The sequence below is a fragment of the Cervus canadensis genome, chromosome 24 (assembly GCF_019320065.1).
Source record: "Cervus canadensis isolate Bull #8, Minnesota chromosome 24, ASM1932006v1, whole genome shotgun sequence".
NCBI classification, from domain to species: domain Eukaryota; kingdom Metazoa; phylum Chordata; class Mammalia; order Artiodactyla; family Cervidae; genus Cervus; species Cervus canadensis.
In genome coordinates this window covers 4,085,854-4,105,235 of record NC_057409.1, presented here as the reverse complement: position 1 = coordinate 4,105,235, position 19,382 = coordinate 4,085,854, and the positions used below count along the sequence as shown (strand labels likewise).

General features: G+C 58.8%; 1 protein-coding gene across 2 annotated transcripts; it reads left to right on the top strand.

Annotated features, from left to right (window-relative positions):
* Window positions 1-4,676: 4,676 nt before the first annotated feature.
* Window positions 4,677-18,193, top strand: SH2D5 (SH2 domain containing 5). Of its 2 annotated transcripts, none has more exons than XM_043445972.1 (10): window positions 4,677-4,757; window positions 9,763-9,891; window positions 10,205-10,288; window positions 10,775-10,849; window positions 11,887-12,033; window positions 13,273-13,521; window positions 13,671-13,845; window positions 14,211-14,319; window positions 14,933-15,092; window positions 15,982-18,193. In XM_043445972.1, exons 2-10 carry the CDS (start codon window positions 9,805-9,807, stop codon window positions 16,183-16,185), a joined length of 1,290 nt encoding a protein of 429 aa, XP_043301907.1. In that variant the 5' UTR covers window positions 4,677-4,757; window positions 9,763-9,804; the 3' UTR covers window positions 16,186-18,193. The 2 variants fall into 2 exon arrangements, with proteins under 2 accessions (XP_043301907.1, XP_043301908.1); XM_043445973.1 differs by having other exon boundaries at window positions 4,703-4,757; window positions 9,464-9,891.
* Window positions 18,194-19,382: the final 1,189 nt, after the last annotated feature.

Sequence of the window (19,382 nt, the reverse complement as noted above, 5' to 3'; positions counted from 1 at the left end):
AACAACAAAAAAACGTACAGCTTTTGAGCTACCAGGGCTGCAGGTGATGCCAGGGAGCAGAAGAGAAGGGCAGCCTGCTGGGTAAGAGAAGGAAGTCCTTCCTAGGCCAGGGTCAGCATCACCTGCCACCTGGGCCAAACCTGGAGCCTCAGCTGGCTGTGGGTGGCGAGAGGGGCTGCAGGGGAGACCAGCTACTCACTGTGCGATCTTTTTAAGGGTTTCTGCTAAATGTTATTACCAGTTTGTTTTCAACATAGATGGGGCTTTGGAGAGTATTCGATATATCCTGCTTTCTGAAGCGCATCCCTCGACTCTGGTCTGTGACGAGAGAGTCTCTCACAAGTGTTTCTAGGGAGGGGTCCTCTTTAGACTTGTACTTCTCAGATGGAAAAGTACTTGGAACTATTCCTTGTTCCCTGTTTCTCAAATGGGGTACAGGTATCAACAAGATTAAATACCTATTTCTGGGGCATTCGCTTTATCTCCAGAGTATCGGAGGGAGTGCTTTATGTTACTGGTGATAAAACGAGTGGAAGGAAGTGCAAAGTCCACAGTAGTCACTTCAGATCCAGGATTACCTGGAACTAGAGCAGCAGCGGCACTCAGCTGCTGCCAGGTGGTCCCCAGGGAGTGCCCGGTCCCTCTGCGCCAAAAACACAAAAGCACCACCGTAACTGTGGCTGAGAGGGTGAGTGGAGGCGCCTGCAGTCTGTGCCCCTTCGGAAGCGAAAGAGTGCAACCTCAGGCCAGCCGTGGAACCTTCTAGTTCTCAACTGGAAAGGAGAGAGTTGAACTAGATAACATGTCTCTGATTCTGGGACCTCCACAATCCCTGCCACCCAGAAAAATACCAGAAGGAGGAATCTGGCCATAGAGTGCTGTGGTCTGGATCACTTTGCAATTGGATGAAAAGGAGTCTTATTTTAATCACTGTGTTAGTCTGCTTGAGCCATAACAAAACACCACAACCCAGATCGCGTAAACAACAGCTATTTAATTTGTCAGCTGTGGAGTCTCCAAGTCCAGAATCAAAGCGTCAGCAGGTTAGTTCCTTCCAGGGAGAGAGGAAAGGATCTGTTCCAGGCCCCTCTCCTTGGCTCGTGGACGGCTGTCTCCTCCCTGCCAGCACATTGTCTTTCCTCTCTGTCCAAATACCCTCTTCTTAAAAGGACACCAGTCATATGGGATCAGTGCCCACCCTGAAAACCTCTTATTTTTTTTTTTTGAGGAGGAGGGGGGTGTTGTAGTTCCATGACCAGGGATTGAACCTGTGCCTCCTGCATTGGAATCACAAGGTCTTAACCACTGGACCACCAGGGACGTCCCCTAATAACCTCATTTTAATGTAATTACCTCTTTACACACCCTAGCTCTAAATCCAGTCATACTCTCAGGTACCAGGTGTTAGCACTTCAACATGTTAACTTGGAAAGAGGGGACACAATTCAGCCCATAACATCTCAGAATTTAAAAAAAAAAAAATCTGTTTGGGTCACTTGGGGGGAGGCACAGTAAGTTGCAGGGACAGCCACTGGGAGACGCCTGAGAGGAGAGCAAGGTGCTCAAGGCTGAAGGTAGCTGCCAGTATGGGAAGGTGTTACCGAGCAGACGTGGAAACACGCTATAAAAACCAGATGTGTGTGAGATGCTGAGCCAGGGCCTGTTCCAAGCTCACCATCTTGGCTCCCATTTGAGTCCTGCTGTTGGAGACGGGCTTGCAAATGATGTGATGTTACTTCCCACACACATTCATCAGCTAGCAACTCCAGTACCAGATTTCTGGGATTTTTAGTGAACAGAGAAGATTGTGATAGCAAGCTCACACCTGGTGAGGCTTAGTCACTGTCACTGACTCATCAGGAAATGCCAAGACGGGGCCGTGTGCCCTCACACGTTCAGGGATCACAACCCCACCACCTTGCCTTCTTTGTCATCCCCTCCCCTGCTTTGTATAGATGATTTCTCTGGTCTTCCTGCAAAGTGAGTCATTTATCCGACGGTTGAGGTTCTCTACCTGATGACTCCCAAGACTTGTGCTGTCGTGAATGTAGGATTGGATACCTGGGGCAGATAATTACGCGGTGGTGGCCATTTCATGCTGCCCTGAATGGACTAGCTTGGCTCACCCAGGAGATGGCTGGCTCCCGCTGACACTTGTTTTCCTTGATGTAAACCTCTGAGCTGATACATCTATTGTAGCTTTACTAAGGTACATGCATGGTAGAAGATCAGAGTTTCTGTGCTTTGGGTGGAGCTAAGTCCACTGAATTTGGTAACCTGAAGACCAGCTCAGATGGGCAGTTACATTACTCTGATACACAAATAAAAATGAAGATGTGAACCTGCAACCCATAAAATGCATTTGGTTTTGAAACATATTCCTGAGTGAAGGAATAAGTGAAGACCAGTAAGAAGAGGATCCTTGGTGGTCACAAAGTCAGGAGTCAATGTCACATACATTTCCCACACATGTATCTTCCCAGATCTGATTTTTGTAGTAAATCTCTGTATCTCTGGGACCTACCGCAGTGCCTGCCACTCAGACCTTCACCCTCTGCCCCCTTCTGAGCAAGATTTAGAAGGCAAAACTCCCCCCACTCCAACCCTGGTTTTAACGGCTTCACCATCTGAATTTAATTCCTTGGTCTTCTTTTCATTTTGACCTAAAACAAATTCCTGTCACTTTTTTTTTTTTTTTTAATTGTAGGCATTAGGATGAATTGTGTGTCTCTGGAACTTGTTAGAGTCAGTAATTAATACTGTTTTGGTTTCTCCTGTTTTCTCTGAAGGGTCTCAAAATGGGGACTGTGGTCTAGTAATTGGCAAGTCCTCTAAAATTTACATGCCTTTTAAGAAGCTTGTAAGAATTAACCCTTCATCCTTCGTGTACTCTGAGTTTCATAAATTGGGATTTCTGGAAAGCAGGACCAAACTGTAAACCATCTTGATGCTTCTCATCAATGGGTTCAAGGCTGTCACATGACCTCCGTGAAGTGTTTTCTAGAGCACTTAGCATCTGCCCTTCAATCACATTGAAAAGAAACTCAAGAGTAACAGCACTCATACCCACTGAGCACTTCACTCACGTGGGTCAGGTAGGGTGCTGAGCAGTTTGCCCACATTACTGTATGGGATGAGACGGCTGGATGGCATCACCGACTCGATGGGCATGAGTCTGAGTAAACTCCGGGAGGTGGTGATGAACAGGGAGGCTTGGTGTGCTGCAGTCCATGGGGTCGCAAAGAGTTGGACACGACTGAGCAACTGAACTGAGCACATGGGAATCCTCATGTCCCTAGGAGTCAGGTAGTTAGTAAAACTTCCAGATGAGGTACTAGAAGATTAAAGTGATTCAGGTCCCACATCTGTGCAGTCAGAGGAAGTGTCCAGATTTGGGACCAAGTCTCTAAGCACCGCACCTCACCACTGCCCTTCTTGGAAAGGCATCCGGAAGCTTTGGGGAGATGAAGCGATGCCCAGCAGGCCCTCAGGTCTCACACCCACCTCTTCCCCCACTCCCCTGAGGCAGTCAGACCTCAGCAGTGCCCACCCACCTCCCTCAGGGTGCCCGCCTGCCTTTGCCCCTGCTTTCCTGCCATGTGGCAGCTGCTGGCGTTACCTCTACAGAATTCAGATGTCATACATGCCAAAGACTGGGCTGAACCGGGCTTGCTATTTATTTCTGTGGCACCTGCAAGGTCTGTTAAAGGAGGAAAGAGTAACCCACTCCAATATTCTTGCCGGGAGAACCCCATGGACAAAGGAACCTGGTGGGCTGTCCCGAAACAGCTGGACACGAGGGAAGCGACTTAGCACAGGGTCTGTGCTGACACTCTGGGCTGAATTTGCTCACCCCATCTCGGTGGATTTTCATGTAACCCAAAGGACGAGGTCATGGCCCCCTGCAGAGCTAACTGCCCAGATTTCTTGGAGCCGCCTGGGCAGGGTCAGATAAATCTCTTACAAGGAACGCCGGCAGGAGGAGGGCGAGGAAGGGCTGTGCCACACCTCCCACCCCTCTGGGGCTGAGGGAACCAGGGCTGAGGCTGGCCGGGGGTGGGGGTGGGGGATTCCCAGAGGCCGGATCGTGACGCCTTCTTCATTCACTCATTAAGACGACAAGCCCGGAACAAGCCTACTGCGGGCCAGCGGGTGCCTGCGCACTGGGGAGAGAGGCGCCTCCGGGCCGGGGCCGAGGGCCCTCTAGTAAGATGGGTTAGTTAGGCTGACAGGAGTGGCGAGAGCTTTAAGGAGGTGAGGTCACCGGTGGTGGTCAGGGAAAGCTTCCCGTAGGAGGTGTTGCCGCAGCCGCCGCCGAGATGACGAGAAGGAGCTATAGCCGGGGGTGGGGGTGGGGGGTGGAGGGTTGGAGGGTCTGGAGGGGAAAGACGCCCTAGGAGGGGGGGAGCCATCGGCGAGGCCCCTAGCACTCAGATCCCCGCAACCCGCCCGAAAAGAGGCGTCCTGAGCAGCGGTGAGCGGCCCCCGGCTCTCGCTTTAAAGGCGGAGCGCCGGGGCGCGAGACGAAGAGGGCGGAGCCAGGGCCCCTCGCGGGCGCCGATTGGCCAGCGCGGGCGTGCGGAGCGGCTCCGCGGGCGCCGATTGGGTGGGTGAGGCCGAGGGCCGGGTGATGTGGGAGCCGCTCGCCGAGGCCACGTGGGGGCTGCGCTGGGAGTTGCGGGAGGCAGGGGAGGGGCGCGCGGTGCAGGCTCGCGGGTCGCAGAGCCGGGCGGCAGGGACGGGACTCCGGGCCCGCGGTGAGTGAGCGTCCAGGGAGCCGGGCGGGGGCTGGGACTGGCGGATCGGCTGAAGCGGGACTCGGTCCCGGGGAGTGGAGATTGAGGTGCGTGGGTGGTTGCGTGGGGGGGGCGCGTGTCGGATGGGGAGTCGCCTGTCTCCTTTTCGCCCATCACCGTCATCATTTCCACCATCACCGTCCATCACCTCCACCATCCCGTTGGCTAGCTTCCTGCCTCGCTCGCCCCTCTGTCGGGGGGCGGGGGGGTGGGCAAGACTTTCTCCGCCCCCGGGGACGGCCGGGGACCCTGACAGTGCTCCCTGGGAATTACAGTGATAGGAATAATTCCCCACGCTGCGGAGCGTTCAGTACCGCCGCGCATCTGGTTTCGGCCCCACTTTAATCCTGAAAACAGCACTTTCCTCTTCTTGTCGTCTGCGCGGGGAGCCTATATTTGATGGCACCTCCCCCCCCCCTCCCCGCCCCCGACAGAGACGCACGCAGATCCCAGGTCCTCTTCAGTCAGCCGTATTTTCCTCCAAGTCGCTTCAGCTTCCCTGAAATGTTGTTGATTTCCAGTATCCACCCCCGCCCCTCCTCAGGCCAGCTTGCTGAGGGCTGGGACTTTGTTTTGTTCACCTGGAACGTAGCGCTTGGAAATGTTCTCAGAAGGAACAGATAGATGAACAACTCCAGGAGGCAGCTGCTATCATTAAGCCCACTCTCTGGTTGAGGACATGGAGGCTGATGTTGGTGACATCAGCCAATGTCGTGGGGACCCCACCATCCACGGTCTTGACCTTAGTCTCTCCCACCCTGTGGTCAAGGGCAGGCAGGGCTGGCACGGGGCGGGGGATTGCCCTGGGGGTAGGGGGCTGTCCTGGGAATAGGGAGGCTCTTCTGTGCTGTGGACCCAAAGACAGTGTGGCGAGTCTGGAGTGCCCTGGCAGCCCCAGACCGTCTGGCCTGGGAGGCAGGCAGTGGGAGAAAGCAACTGATCACATCCACCCCAGCACTGCTGCTGTTGCTTGCTCGCCTCGCCTGCCCCTGGGTAGGCTGGGACCCACCAAACTCAGGAGGTGGACACCTGCTTTCTTGGGGGCGGGCACTGCCATAGAGGGGATGGGGGGCAGGGAGGGGGGATGAGCCCTATAGACCCACAGTGGGTTCCCAGCTCCCCTTTTGCTTTATGACTTTGGGCGGGTGACTTCACCCTCTGAGCCACCATTTGCTAAGCACGGAGTCTGCAGGCTGAGGGGTCTCCCGTGACGCTGGAAGGTGGGCCCTCCTTAGGACACCACTTGGCTGCAGTACAGCGCAGCAGAGGGCTCCATCCGTGCCCCTCGAGGTAGTCAACCCATCTGGTGCCTGGTCTCTAAGCGGCCACCTGGAAAACGTCAGAGGAGCAAGAGAAGGGCCCCAGCCTTGTTCCAAATGTGTCCCCTTAGGACGCTTCTGGCCCAGAGCCAGGCTCCTGTGCAAAACCTAAGAAAAACAGATCTGATCAAAGGGCTCCGTGGATGTCTGTGCCTGGAATAGGTCAGTGGGTCTGTTTCCAGTGTTCTGTGAGCCTCTCCCCTCCCTGGTCCCCTGGGCAGTCTGGAGCTGAAAGGTACTGTATCCCTCGGGCTTAGGAGGGAGAAACTTCCAGTTTTCCAAGGTTAGGGGAAGAAGGATCAGGAGATGTGGGGGTGAAGTGGGACCCATAAGAGGGCCCAGTGGCCTGGTCTCCCCCGTGCACCCACACAGCCTACACCCCGGGGTGTCCGCAAGAAAGCTGTGGCTCTGGGGAGGAGGCTGTTTGCAGCCTCAGACACTGCTGTCCTGGCTGTGGGAGGGGTCACAGCCCCAGTGCCTCCTTCCACTCCCACCCTCTGAGTGAGATGTGCTCCCTGCTCCTCACCTCTCCCTCCTCCCATCTTTCCCTTATCTCTCTTTCCATTGTCTTTCTTCTCACTCCTCTGTTCCCACTTCTTCTTCTTCAGTCACTAAGTCGGGTCCTACTCTTTGTGACCCCATGGACTGTGGCACACCAGGCTTCCCTGTCCGTCGCTATCTCCTGGAGCCTGCTCAAATTCATGTCCACTGAGTCGCTGATGCCATCCAACCATCTCATCCTCTGTCATACCCTTCTCCTCCCGCCTTCAATCTTTCACAGCATCAGGGTCTTTTCTAGTGAGTCAGCTCTTCCTATCAGGTGGCCAAAGTATTGGAGCTTCAGCATCAGTCCCTTCCAATGAATATTCAGGACTGATCTCCTTTAGGATGGACTGGTTGTATGTCTTAGCTGTCCAAGGGACTCTCAAGAGTCTTCTCCAACACCACAGTTCGAAAGCATCAATTATTTGGCGCTTAGCTTCTTTATAGTCCAACTCTTACATCCGTACATGACCACTGGAAAAACCATAGCTTTGACTGTATGGACCTTTGTCGGCAAAGCAATGTCTCTGCTTTTTAATATGCTGTCTAGGTGTGTCATGCTTTTCATCCTCTGCTCCTTCCTTCTCTCCCTTTTGCCCCATTTGGTTTGGGTTTTGGTCTCTGCCTCCTCTGTTCCCCCCTACCCTTGCCTGCGGGCACCAGGCATCCCAGCCCAGGATGGGCTGAAGGTCGAGTTCCCTGGAAGCCCCATCTCCGTACCTGGAACCAGGGCCACATAGCTTCTGTGCCAGTTACACCCTAACCTTGCTGTATTTACACGTAAAATGATGGTAGGTAATGGTTGTGATGTGAAAAATAATTAGGATCAAAATGTGAAGAGAGGTGGGAGGGCCCAGGAAAGCAGGAGGGCGGAACCAGGAAGCCCTCGAGGGGACTGTGCAGGCTTCCTTTAAGGGCTCACTGGTGCCCTTTCATGCTGCTAGTGCCCCCAGCTGGCCTGAGCCAGCGGCTGGGGCTGATGGTCATGGACAAGGCTGAGGTAGGGGCCATTCCCGGGCTCTAGGCGATCTCCCAAACCCGCCTTGTCCAGGACTCCCGCAGGTGCTAGAGCACACCCACGGTGCACCCATCTCCTGCCCAGCGCCTTGTCTGATCCCTGCTCTCTCTTGGCAGGAATTGTGGCCCCAGGCACGCCTGCCCTCCTAGATTGGGGGTTTCCTGTCAGGTGTGGCCTGCTGCAAGGAGGGCCCTGACAGTAATCAGACCTCACTGTCCCTGAGATCCCCTCCTGAGTGGGTCCCCTGTCCCCCCATACTGTGGCCCCCTGCCGCGGAGAGCCGACTCGCTGGAAAAGACCCTGATGCTGGGAAAGACTGAAGGCAGAAGGGGGCGACAGAGGATGAGATGGTTGGATGGCATCACTGACTTGATGGACCTGAGTTTGAGTAAACTCCGGGAGCTGGTGATGGACAGGGAGGCCTGGCGTGCTGAGTGCGGTCCATGGGGTCGCAAAGAGTCGGACACGCCTGAGCGACTGAACACCAACAACCACATTCCGCACGAGACCGCCCTTGTCGGCCACAGCTCTGACCCTGGCAGGCATCGTGCTCAGTTCTGTGCCTGCATTCAGGTCTCACCAGTGCCACACGTTATCCCACATTTGGGGTTGAGGAAATGGGGGGCTCAGAGAGGTGAAGCAGCTTATGCAAAATCACACAGGATTTGGACCCGGGTCTCTCTGATCCCAAAAGCAGTGATTTACAAGCGGCCTGGTAAGACGGAGCCCTCCGGGATAGGGGACGGACGCGGGTGTCTAAATTGGCCCCGAGGAAGCCTGAGGGAGCTGAATCCTGGGACTGAGGCAGAGACATTCAGTCATTCTGTTTTGTGATGCGTTTGTTGTTGTTGCTATTGTTTTTTCATTTATGTTGTGGCCGCGCTGGGTCTTCATTCCCGAGACCCGGCTCTCCGTGGCAGGGCATCAGCTTCTCCAGTTGCCACGTGCAGGCTCCGCGGTGGCAGGACACATTCGTACTGCGTTCACTGAACATCAGCGATGCCCTGAGCTCTGAGGGGGAAGGACGCGCCCTCCCTGCCCCTGAGGACAGTCTGGAAGGCAGTGTCCCTCATCTTCTCCGCTGGGGCATCCGGGAGATCTGGGAAACACCAGCGCCCGGGCTGGGCTGGGTCGACCCTCCCTCCCCTCTGACTCCGCACCAGTACCGGCTCTGGTTGGGGTGGACGCTTCGGGCAGGGGCTGGGGTCAGGCTGGGCAGAAGGAGCCAGGGTCACCTCAGTTCAGGGGCCACCGCTGCCCCGTGGACTCCAGGCGTCCTGCCCTGGCACCTGCTGTGGCTCCCTGCTGCCCACGGGGCAGCGCCTCAGTCCCCTCGTGTGACGGTTCGGGCTGACCCCGTCCCGGGTGCTGCTCTGGTAAGTTCTGCCTCGGGACCCCAGCTGCCCAGCTCCTCGCGGCCTTTGCAGACCCTGCTCAGGCCGCTGTCACATGCCTCCTCTTGGGTGGTATCTCCCAGGGTGCCCCTCCCCTGGCACTCCGCACAAGCTGGCTACATGTCCGCTCCCCCTTCCTCCAACCTCACGCCTCAGCGAGAACTTCTTTGCCGTGGTCACCCCCCAGCCTGCCCTTCATGGCCTCTTCTCTGCTCTGTCACCATCTGTGTTAGTCACTCAGTCGTGTCCGACTCTGTGACCCCATGGATTGTAGCCCACTGGGCTCCTCTGTCCATGGGATTCTCCAGGCAAGAATACTGGAGTGGGTAGGCTTGCCCTTCTCCAGGGGATCTTCCCAACCCAGGGATCGAACCCAGGTCTCCCGCATTGCAGGTGCATTCTTTACCAGCTGAGCCACCAGGAAAGCCCCTTATCACCCACCATCTGGCGTATTCCATATCTTACTGATGGCTTAATTCAATGTCGGCTCCACAAGGGCAGGCGGGGACTGTGTCGTGTTGCCCGGGGTGTGTGTCCCCTGTGTCCCAGCGCCCAGGACGCTGCCTGGCACACACAGCAGGCGCCCAGGCAGAGCTTGCTGGACGCCAGAGCGCAGAGGGGAGCCTCTGACCGGTGCTCCGAGGTCGGGCACCAGCCTTGGGCGCCAGCCCTCCTCGCCCTGCCCTTTGCAGCCTCCTCTCCATCCGAGCGGGAAGCCGGCCGCCCTGGGGGCCATGCAGAGGCCGGGGACCGGGGGCCGGAGGGCCTCGGACTGCGGCCCTGCCCCTCAGCGGCCCCGGTGCATCACCAAGTTTGCCCAGGTGGGTGGGGTCGGCCCCCGGGGGCGGGGCTGTGACGGGGGGGCGGGCCCTGGGTGGGGGGAGGAGCCTCGGGCCCATGTATTCCCAGCTCCCGCCCCGCCCCACCCCTGGCTGTGGAGTGTGTGCCCGCGACTGAGGCCATGGGGCCTGGGGGTGGGGGAGGGAGGTGGACCCTGGCCCCGGGAATGCCTTCTGCCACCCACCAGCCTCCCCTACAGCGCAGAGTGTGTGTGAGGAGGGTCACGTGGAGAGTGGGGATCAGGGCCAGGGGCCTGACTCCCCTGCCCCGCCACCCCGCACCCCTGCCCCCAAGCAGTACGTGGGCTCCTTCCCCGTGGACGACCTGGACCCCCAGGAGAGTGTGTGGCTGGTCCAACAGCAGCTGTGGGCACTGAAGGTAGCGGGCTGGCGGGGGGGGCACCTCCCCGCTCAGCTCAGAGCCCCGGAGTGTCGGGCTGGGAATGACCTCTGAGGCCCTTGGGTCCACCCCAGCCCCCCATTCAGAAAGACCGAGCAAGTGAGACCCAGGGAAGGGCGGGACCAAAGCCTTTCTGAGAGGTGGGCGCCCTTGGGACCACACGCGGGCTCCTGGAGCCACGTTCTTCATGCCCCGGGGCTCCCTTCCCCCGGGCAGTCGTGACCTAGGCACCACAGGTGGGAGATGTGGGGGGCAGTCATCACCAGCTGGGGGGTTGGTCTGCCAGGAGCCATGCATGCTAGGCCAACCCCCGGGGGCTCCCTGTCCAGGGTACCCCCCCCCCCCGGCGGTGGGGAGGGGGTGGTGGGGAAGGGGGGCAGAGTTGCTGACCAGCCCTGGGGTCAGAGGCCAGGCTGGGCAGGCCCGGGCAGTGACGACGCCCCCCACTCACTCTCTCCCACCCAGGACTGTCCTCGTCGCCGGGCCGTCATCCTGAAATTCAGCCTTCAGGGCCTCAAGATCTACAGCGGGGAGGGTGAGGTAGGAGCCCTCGGGGGGCGGGGGGTGCAGGTGAGGACCCCCCGGGTGTCCTGCTCCCCGGGGACACACCTCCGCCCAGCCCTGCGGCCTCCCGAGTTTCTCAGCCTGCCCTGGGCCGTTGGACATCCTCTCTCCAAGGGCCCTCCCCCTAGTTTCTCCCCACCCCACCCCACCCCCTGCCTCCAGCCCTAGAATCTCCAGGGACCAGCTCCTAGCCTGAGCGTCAGGCCCAGCTGACCTCATGAGGTCTGGGCCAGGGGGCTGTGGCCAGTGTCTCATGACTGTGGAATAGGGCCAGGCAGGCTGGAGGTGGGCTGGGAGCCCCTGTTTGGTCACCCATCCTCCTCTTGGTGAAAAACCAGCCCCCAAAAATGAACTCTAGCCCTGTGTGCCAGGCTGGGTGCCCCACGACTTGGCGCCACTCACCTACAATGTGGTGCCAATGCGTCCAGAGCTGGCACGGTGGGGGCCCTGGGGTCAGCACCTGTGCCACCTGCACGAGGTCTCACTGACGCCCTCCGACGGCCCCATCGGAGGGGTCCTGTCCCTCCTTAACACTGGTCCCAGCAAGGGCTCCGAGAGCCGTACTCAGCCGCCCAAGGCACCGGAGAGTGAGCAACACAGCCCGGCTTCGAACCCTGGTCACCTGACTCCGGAGACCAGGAGTGCAAGCCCACGGCCGGCCACTACTGCCTGTCCCTGTGACCCTGCAGGCCGTGAACACTCTGCCCCTCGGCTCCATGACTCGGCACGACCACCCCGGTCAGCTGGTTGACAGCCCAGGGCAGGGGCCCTGAGCTCAGGGTCCCTGTAAAGGATGAGGGTGCCCATGGGAAGCGTGGTTTGGGCAGGCCTGGAAGGAGGGCAGAGTTCTTCGTCCCAGGAGCTGGGTGGGCCCCCAGCTGCGCACCCAGGCTGGAGGGCAGACCCAGGAGGCCGCTGGCCAGGGCGTGGCGCCCGCAGGGCTGCATGCGCTGGCCGGCATTGGCGGGCCACGTGGTGCGTTTGATGGAGTCCGCGGGCTTGCTGCCTCCCAGGTGCTCCTGATGGCTCACGCCCTGAAGCGCATCCTTTATGCCACCTGGTGCCCAGCTGACTGCCAGTTTGCCTTCATGGCCCGAAACCCCAGGAGCCCGGCCAGCAAGCTCTTCTGCCACCTCTTTGTGGGCAGCCAGCCTGGAGAGGTACCCGGGGCCCAGGGCAGGGTCCCAGCACTGGGGCTGGGGGGGGGGGGGCGGTGTGCTGTGTATCCACGTGGGTCCCAGGGACTGAGGCCGTGGCTGGTTCAGCGAGCTGGCCTGAGCACCCCCACCCCCTGGCCTGCACCCCTCGTCACCCTGGCTCCTTCTGTGGCTCTGCCTTCGGAGGAACCCCCCAATGTGAGTCAGTGGACTCAGCATGCCTCGGGCTGGGAGACGGGCAGCAGGCCGGGAGGCTCACACTGCCAGGCCTTCGTCCTTGCTGTTCTGTCTGCCTTCACGCCCCTCCCCCTCCTCATCCTGGCAAATTCCAGCTTGCCCTTTGAGGTTCAGCCCGGCTTGAATCCTCCAGACCACCCCGCCTTCTGCCATCCTGTGACCTGAACTGCACTCTGCCATCTGTCTGTCCCTCACTGCAGTCACTGGAATTCTTTGAGTGCAGAGGCTGGGTCTGGGTCTCAAACTATTCTGTTGCTTGGCCCTGTGGGGAGAGAGGATGGATGGGTGGATCCTAAAAGTCAAAGCCAGTGTGACCGCTGCTAACAGCGGAGCCGGGGCAGCCGGCCGTTTGGGCAGCAGGGCCTGGACTTGGTTCCAGGCAGCAGGCCTTTGCCGTCACCCCTGTGTGTTGAGCCCTGTGTGGCTACTTGGGGTTACCGGTGGCCAAGCCATGACCCTTGAACTTTTGGAGCTCACAGTTTCATGTCAGGGCTAGATGCTGCATGTGTGACGGATCAAACGTGCAGGTCTCAGAGTGCTGGGCCTCCCCTTGGGGGAAGGGTGGAGGTTTCCTATGGTCCATGTCATTAAAGGGGCACAGAGATGCCATGTTGTACCCAGGGGTCACTCAGCAGTTCCTATGTGACAGAGCCAGGATCAGATCCCAGGTCCTATGACTTCAGGGCCTGGACTCAGCCACGCCTCTAAGGGGATATAGGTGGGGTTAGTAACTGAGGGCTAGCAGTACGTTTAGCCCATGTGTTCCCAGCTCCAAGCACGACGCCTGGAACAAAGTAGATGCTCCCTGTTTGTTAAATGAATCAAGGAAGATGGGAGGGGAGGCTGCGTGGTGGTGAGGTTTTGAGGGCTAAGTATTCGTTTTCTCAGGAAGAATAGGGACGAGCACCTCAAGCCAGGGGGCTGCAGGCACCCCTGGCCCGTGGGTTGATGCCCAGGGATGCCCCAGGAGCCCCCAGCTGAGCGCACCTCCCTCTCCCTCTCCAGGTCCAGATCCTTCACCTGCTGCTCTGCCGCTCCTTCCAGCTCGCTTACCTCCTGCAGCACCCGGAGGAGCGGGCGCGGCCCGAGCCATGCCCGGGGACTGTGGGGGACGTGCCCCTGAAGCCGGTGTCCGGCCCTGGGCCACCCCCTGGCCTAGTACGAGAACCCTTCGTCCGGGATCAGCTCTCACAGAACGTTAACGCTCTGGTCTCCTTCCGGCGGCTGCCAGCAGAGGGGTCTGGGGGCAGCGGGGTAGGCAGCACCCCAGCCAGGGAGTGGGCGGGGGACCGGGGGACCGGGGTGAGGGTTTGGAGGTCGAGGGGGGCGGGTGCCGGATTTCCGTGGGAGGGGCTATGGCCGGGCGGGCCTGAGTCTGGGCGCCCCTGCGGGGCCCTCCCTAGAAGGAGCTGCTGGAGTCCGGGAGCCGCGGGGGCGCCCGCCACGCGCGCCTGGGGAACCCGTACTGCTCGCCCACGCTGGTGCGCAAGAAGGCCATCCGCAGCAAGGTGCTCCGCTCCGGGGCCTACCGCGCCTGCACCTACGAGACGCAGCTGCAGCTGTCCGCCCGAGAGGCCCGTGAGTTGCCGGGCACGCGTGCACCGGCGTGGGTTGGGCGAGGGTGGGCCTGAGCGGCAGCGTCTGCGGGCTGTGACTATAGAAGCCTGTGAGTGCCAGGGCTCCGTGCACGAGGATGCGTTCGGGGCTGAGGCCCAGCTGCTGTTGGCCGAGGCGGGGGCATAGCTACTGAAGTGCTGTGAGTGGCGAGTGGGTGTGCGAGGTGTGTGCCTGTGTCTTTGGGGAAGCACGATGTGTGCAGATTGGGCGGAGAGCGGGGGGCTTGGTAAAGAGACAAGCTCGGGGGGGGGGGGTGCCGAAGCCTGTGGGGGTGAAATAGGGATGGGCGCGGGAGAGGACAACCTCCCTCCCTCTGATCGCTCTAGTTCCTGCCGCGTGGGAGGCCTGGCCCCGGGCACCCGGGGGCCCCTCGTGCCTGGTGGAGAGCGAGGGAAGCCTGACGGAGAACATCTGGGCCTTTGCTGGCATCTCCAGGTAGGAGTGGTGCCCAGCCCTTTGGGAGGGGCGGGGAACTAGGCCGTGAGCTCCCCCGGGGCCCCGAGGTGTGCATCCCTGCCCTTGGACGGAGGGCTCTCCGACCTTAGGCCAGAGACTTCCCCACCCTGGGCCTCAGTTTTCTGTAAAATGGGGATAATAAAAGGACCTTCCGGGCTTCCCTGGTGGTCTAGTGGTTAAGATTTCTGCGCTGCTGGTGCCGGGGGTGTGGATTTGATCCCTGGTTCGGGAACTAGGATCCCACATGCTGTGCGGTGCAGCCAAAAGATAAAAACAACTAAAAAAAATAAAATATACAGACCTTCATTGCAGGGCTGTGGAGGGGGTCAAATAAGGTTATTCAGGTGAAGCCTGTCACAGGGAACGGCCTTCCTAAATGCCTGCGCTTTAAAACTCTCTCCCTAGTGGGGCAACAGTTAGGGTAACCCTGGGAAACCTTTCTGAGAGGCAGTCAGAAAGCGTCCTTTCCTGGAAGGCATACTCTGGGCAGGCACCGTGTTTCCGACGCTGTGAGTCTGTTAGGTCATTCAGCAGACTGAGGCTGGGTCCCAACAAGGGGCCGGCCCTCAGCCTCTGGCCTCGGCCCTCCCAGGCCCAGCGCCCTCGCGCTGCTGCGGAGAGACGTGCTGGGGGCCTTCCTGCTGTGGCCTGAGCCGGGCGCCAGTGGTCAGTGGTGCCTGTCGGTGAGGACGCAGTGCGGAGTCGTGCCGCATCAGGTCTTCCGGAACCACGTGGGCCGCTACTGCGTGGAGGTGAGAGGGTTCCTGGCCCCGCCTCTCGCTGTCAAGCCCCGCCCCTTTCACGCCTCACCGCGGTCCCTCATTGGCTCACTCTGGCCCCACCCCCTATTTAACGCTCCACCCCCTATTTAACGCTCCACCCAGCTCTTCAGTCATTGGTCCTTCCATCTCTGGCCCCACTTCTACTCTGGGCTCCACTCTAAGGCCCCTCTCTCACCAGAGTAGGGTATTTCAAGTAGAGTCGTGGGCTTCCTAGGTGGTGCTGGTAGTAAAGAACCTGCCTATCAATGCAGGAGCTAGAGGAGATGCAGCTTCCATCCCTGGGTTGGGAAGATCCCCCTGGAGGAGGAGATGGCAACCCACTCCAGTATTCTTGCCTGGAGAATCCCATGGACAGAGGAGCCGGGCGGGCTACAGTCCATAGGGTCTTAAAGAGTCAGACACGACTGAAACGACTTAACACACAGACGCACAATGGAGTCTTGGGCTAGGGTCATGCCTCGCATTTTTACATCAATCACAGCTTTTAAAAGTCATGCTTTCCCACACCCTAACTCGTCTTTTAGCAGAGGAGGAAACTGACTCAGAGAGGGTCGAGGCTTGCGTTTAAGTTCACACAGTCTCTAGGCCTGGAGTCCTAGCCTGATCACACGTTCTCAGGGACTGGGGTGGGCAGGCATGGCTTTTTAAATGCCCGGCCTTATTTGCACGCTAAGTGCCTCGGTCTTGTCCAGGCCCCAGGGGAGAAAAAGAGAGGGGTGTAGTTCTGCTGGGAGCAGGACAGTGTCCTCTCTGAATTCCTCTAAAGTGAGGCAGGATCCAGGGTGATGGGGTAGTTGGAGGCGTGATCTGTGGGGAAAGGGGGGCTGGAACTGAAGTCCCTGCCCTGCTCCCTCCCCAGCACCTGCCGGCTGAGTTCCCCAGCCTGGAAGCCCTGGTGGAGCACCACGCTGGAACGGAGCGGAGCCTCTTCTGCTCCCTCGACATGGGCCGCTTGAACCCTGGCTACGAGGAGCAGGACTGCGGGCCCGAGGGCCGGCCTCCTCGGACGCTCAGACCCCTGGGCCACGCCAAGTCCGAGGCAGAGCTGCAGGGTCTGGGCTAGGAGGCAGGGCCCCACGCCAACAGGCCCCGCTGTACCCTGGCTCCTGGGCCTCAGCGGGCCACTCGGCTCTGGCCTCTTCCACCCTGCTGGGCACCAGTTCCATCCAGTCACTGCCCCGGGACCAGTCTTCCATCACTTCCCTGCCTGTGGGGGGGTCCTGAGAGAGAGGATCACCAGGGGCTTCTCCCCAGGACATAGGCTGTCAGGATCACAAGCACAGCAGACCGAGCTCCAGGCTTCTCAGAACTTGCCGGCTGACTTGATGCTTGCCTTCTCTGGGTCTCACCTCCCTCCTGGGTGGGGAGCTTTCCAAAGTGGGCAGGAAGGGTGTTCCAGTGCAGGTGGGGCCCTCCCCCAAGGAGGCCAGGCCTTGGGGCCCTGACTGGGCGTCCCCAGAGAGCTCCAGGCCAAGGCAGCCAGACGCGTGAGGGAGAGGCATGTGGGCAGGCAGGAGGGAGTTCTCACTTTGGGTAGAGGTGTGGGGCTGTCGCCCTCTCCGTGAGAGAAGCAGGGACAACGTGGTGGAGCTTGGGGGCAACGTCCAGGCTATGGAGCACGGCCTATTTCCCACATCCTTTGAGGTGAGAGAAGTCTGCCCTTGAGTCCTGAGGGTGGGGGTTAAGAGGCTGCAGAGAGGAGCCGAGTCACCCAGAGCCCAGGTGGACACCTGAGTGTAGAAAGCAGTGTGAGCGGGCTGACGGGGCCGAGGATCCCAGTGAACCTCAGATCAGGAAGGCTGCTTTGTCTGCTCAGAACCACAGAGCTGGGCCTCCTGCTCACACAGAAGAGATGTCGCAGACTCGTTTCTTCCCGCACACCCTCCGAAAACCATCAAGGCACCCCCTACCCAGGCTCACTGCCTTTGGCCATTTGATTCTGAGGGGCCAGCAGTAAGCTACAGGCTTACGGGGGTGACTAGGGCCGTGATCCAGTCATCCTGCAGGCCACACTGGGTTTGGGTTTGGTGGCTGCCTGGGAAGTCCGCCCCCCATCCCATGGTGGCATTTCCCTTAATGGGCATCTGACAGGGACCACGTCACTAGGTCAGCCCCACTGGAGGTGAAGGTCAGGGAGGAACCATCTAAAGGCAGAACCAATGTGGGCCCTGCCAGAGGACACTTGGCCTCGGCTGGCACGGGGGCGTTCATCCAGGGAAATGACCCCACGGTGACAGCTCTAGGTATCCCCCTTTATAAGTAAACTTGACAGACAAACATGAATCTCCCAAACTAGGGAGCAAGCTCATGGTGGATGAACTTCTACTCCTGAGGCAGAGGTCTAGTCGTGAGTCTGGGGGCTGCCTTCTCCCCTCTCTGGGGACAGGATGTGACTGCGTAGTGCCTTGAAAGTAATACACTTCTGTTTCTTGGAAAAACGAGCAGCCCCAACGGAGTAAAAAGAATGAGGAGCCTCAGAAGTTCAGGCCTGGCGTCGCCAGTTTACACCCTCCGGCTCAGTAAAGGCTCTTGGTTGGGGCCTTGTCACTCTTGTCACAAGAGATGGAGGGAGGAAGCCGTCCTTTAGGGGCTTGTTTCACCGGAACCGCAGTAGTGGTTTTGTACTGAATATGAGTGGGAACCTGGACTCATGTTACAGCCCTTACTGCCAGAAGCCATCTGCTCCCTGGGCAAAGCCCTGTTCCCTCATGAGCCCCAGCCTCCCATTTCCCTGGCAAGGAGAGGGGTTTGGTGACGTGGGGCCCAGGATTACTGTCCCGGAGCTGCACACATTTAGGAAGCCCAGCTAACTGGTCTGACCTCTGTGAGGGGCAGACTTTGTTGCACAGGTTATCTGTGTGGACAGGGTGTCGGGAGCATCCCCACAGTACTTTACATCCTTCACATGGCTCTTGTGGGTCACGTGGCACAAACAAGGCCAGGTTTCTGATCCACGTGGGCAGACACCTCACTGTCTTCATTACAGACCACAGTTTCCTCTGTTGCAACCAGTGCCACCTGGGTAGCCCAGCGTCCTTACTGTGTGGACTTGAAACAAATAAAGTGCATTTCTTGGGCTTGTTGAGTACAGACTTTTCCTTTGAAAGGCCAGGGCTTTGTCCAGTTTGCCTGCTTTGTTTTCGTTTGCCAACCGTCCCTTCCGCTGGCGCTGAATGATGAACCAGAGATCCTGTCCTCAGGGGCTCAGGAGGTCTTGAACAAATTGCGTGGGTAGCTTCAAACAATGACTCCTGCTTAAAACCTTCGGTGGGTATTTCCTGTACGGAAGAGACTCAAGTCCTTATGTTCTGACCACTTGGCTGATCCTTCTGCTGCTGCAACATGCCACAGGGCCTTTGCACGGGCCTCCTTGCCCTCCTCTCCTTTAACTGATGAACTCCTCAACCTTACCATCTCTGACTCTCAGGAAGCCTGCCCTGACTGCCCCCTGGCCAGCCCCCTGCCCAGCCTGGGTGAGGTATCCTGGCCAACTATTCAGTACATCTGTTCCTTTAGTTTCTTAATACTCTTTTATTTATGGGATTTTTGTTTGTGGAATATTTGTTTCAAATGTCAGCCTCCCCCACTAGACCACAGGTGCACTGGAGGGCAGGGGCTGAGCTCTCTTCCAGCATCTATTGCAGAGCCTGGCCCATAGCGGACAATTTCTGTGCAAACGGGAGCCCAGAGGAGGTGCGACCAGGGGCTCTTCTAGAGGGATTTGTGCGGGGGTCGGGGTAGGGGTGGGGAGAGAGGCCAGGCAGCCTCTCCAGCCAAAGGACTCTGGCTCTCAAAAATTTTTGTTTTGTATCTTCAGCTTGAGTCTTAATAAAGATAAGGGACAGCATTACAGGGAAGCTTTGCTCTGGCACCGCCTGGTGTGGGGGTGCAGGGGGCGCTGTAACAGGCTCTGGGGCAGCCTTTCCGAGTCAATACAGGGATGTGGATAAAGGGCAGCAAGGTCCCTGTCCCCTTTGTCGGTAAGTCTCTAACCCCCCGAGAGAGGCCGCTCCTCTGATATCTCCTGGGGGCGGGCGGGGGGGCTCCCCTGGGCCACCTCTAGCAAGGTGGTTAGCCTCTCAGAACTGGGGCTGCGGGGACTGGAAGAGAACGGCTGTGCAGCGTCTAGTCAGAGCTATGGTTTTTCCAGTGTCATGTATGGATGTGAGAGTTGGACCATAGAGAAGGCTGAACGCAGAAGAACTGATGCTTTCCAACCGTGGTGTAGAAGACTCTTGAGAGTCCCTTGGACTGCAAGGA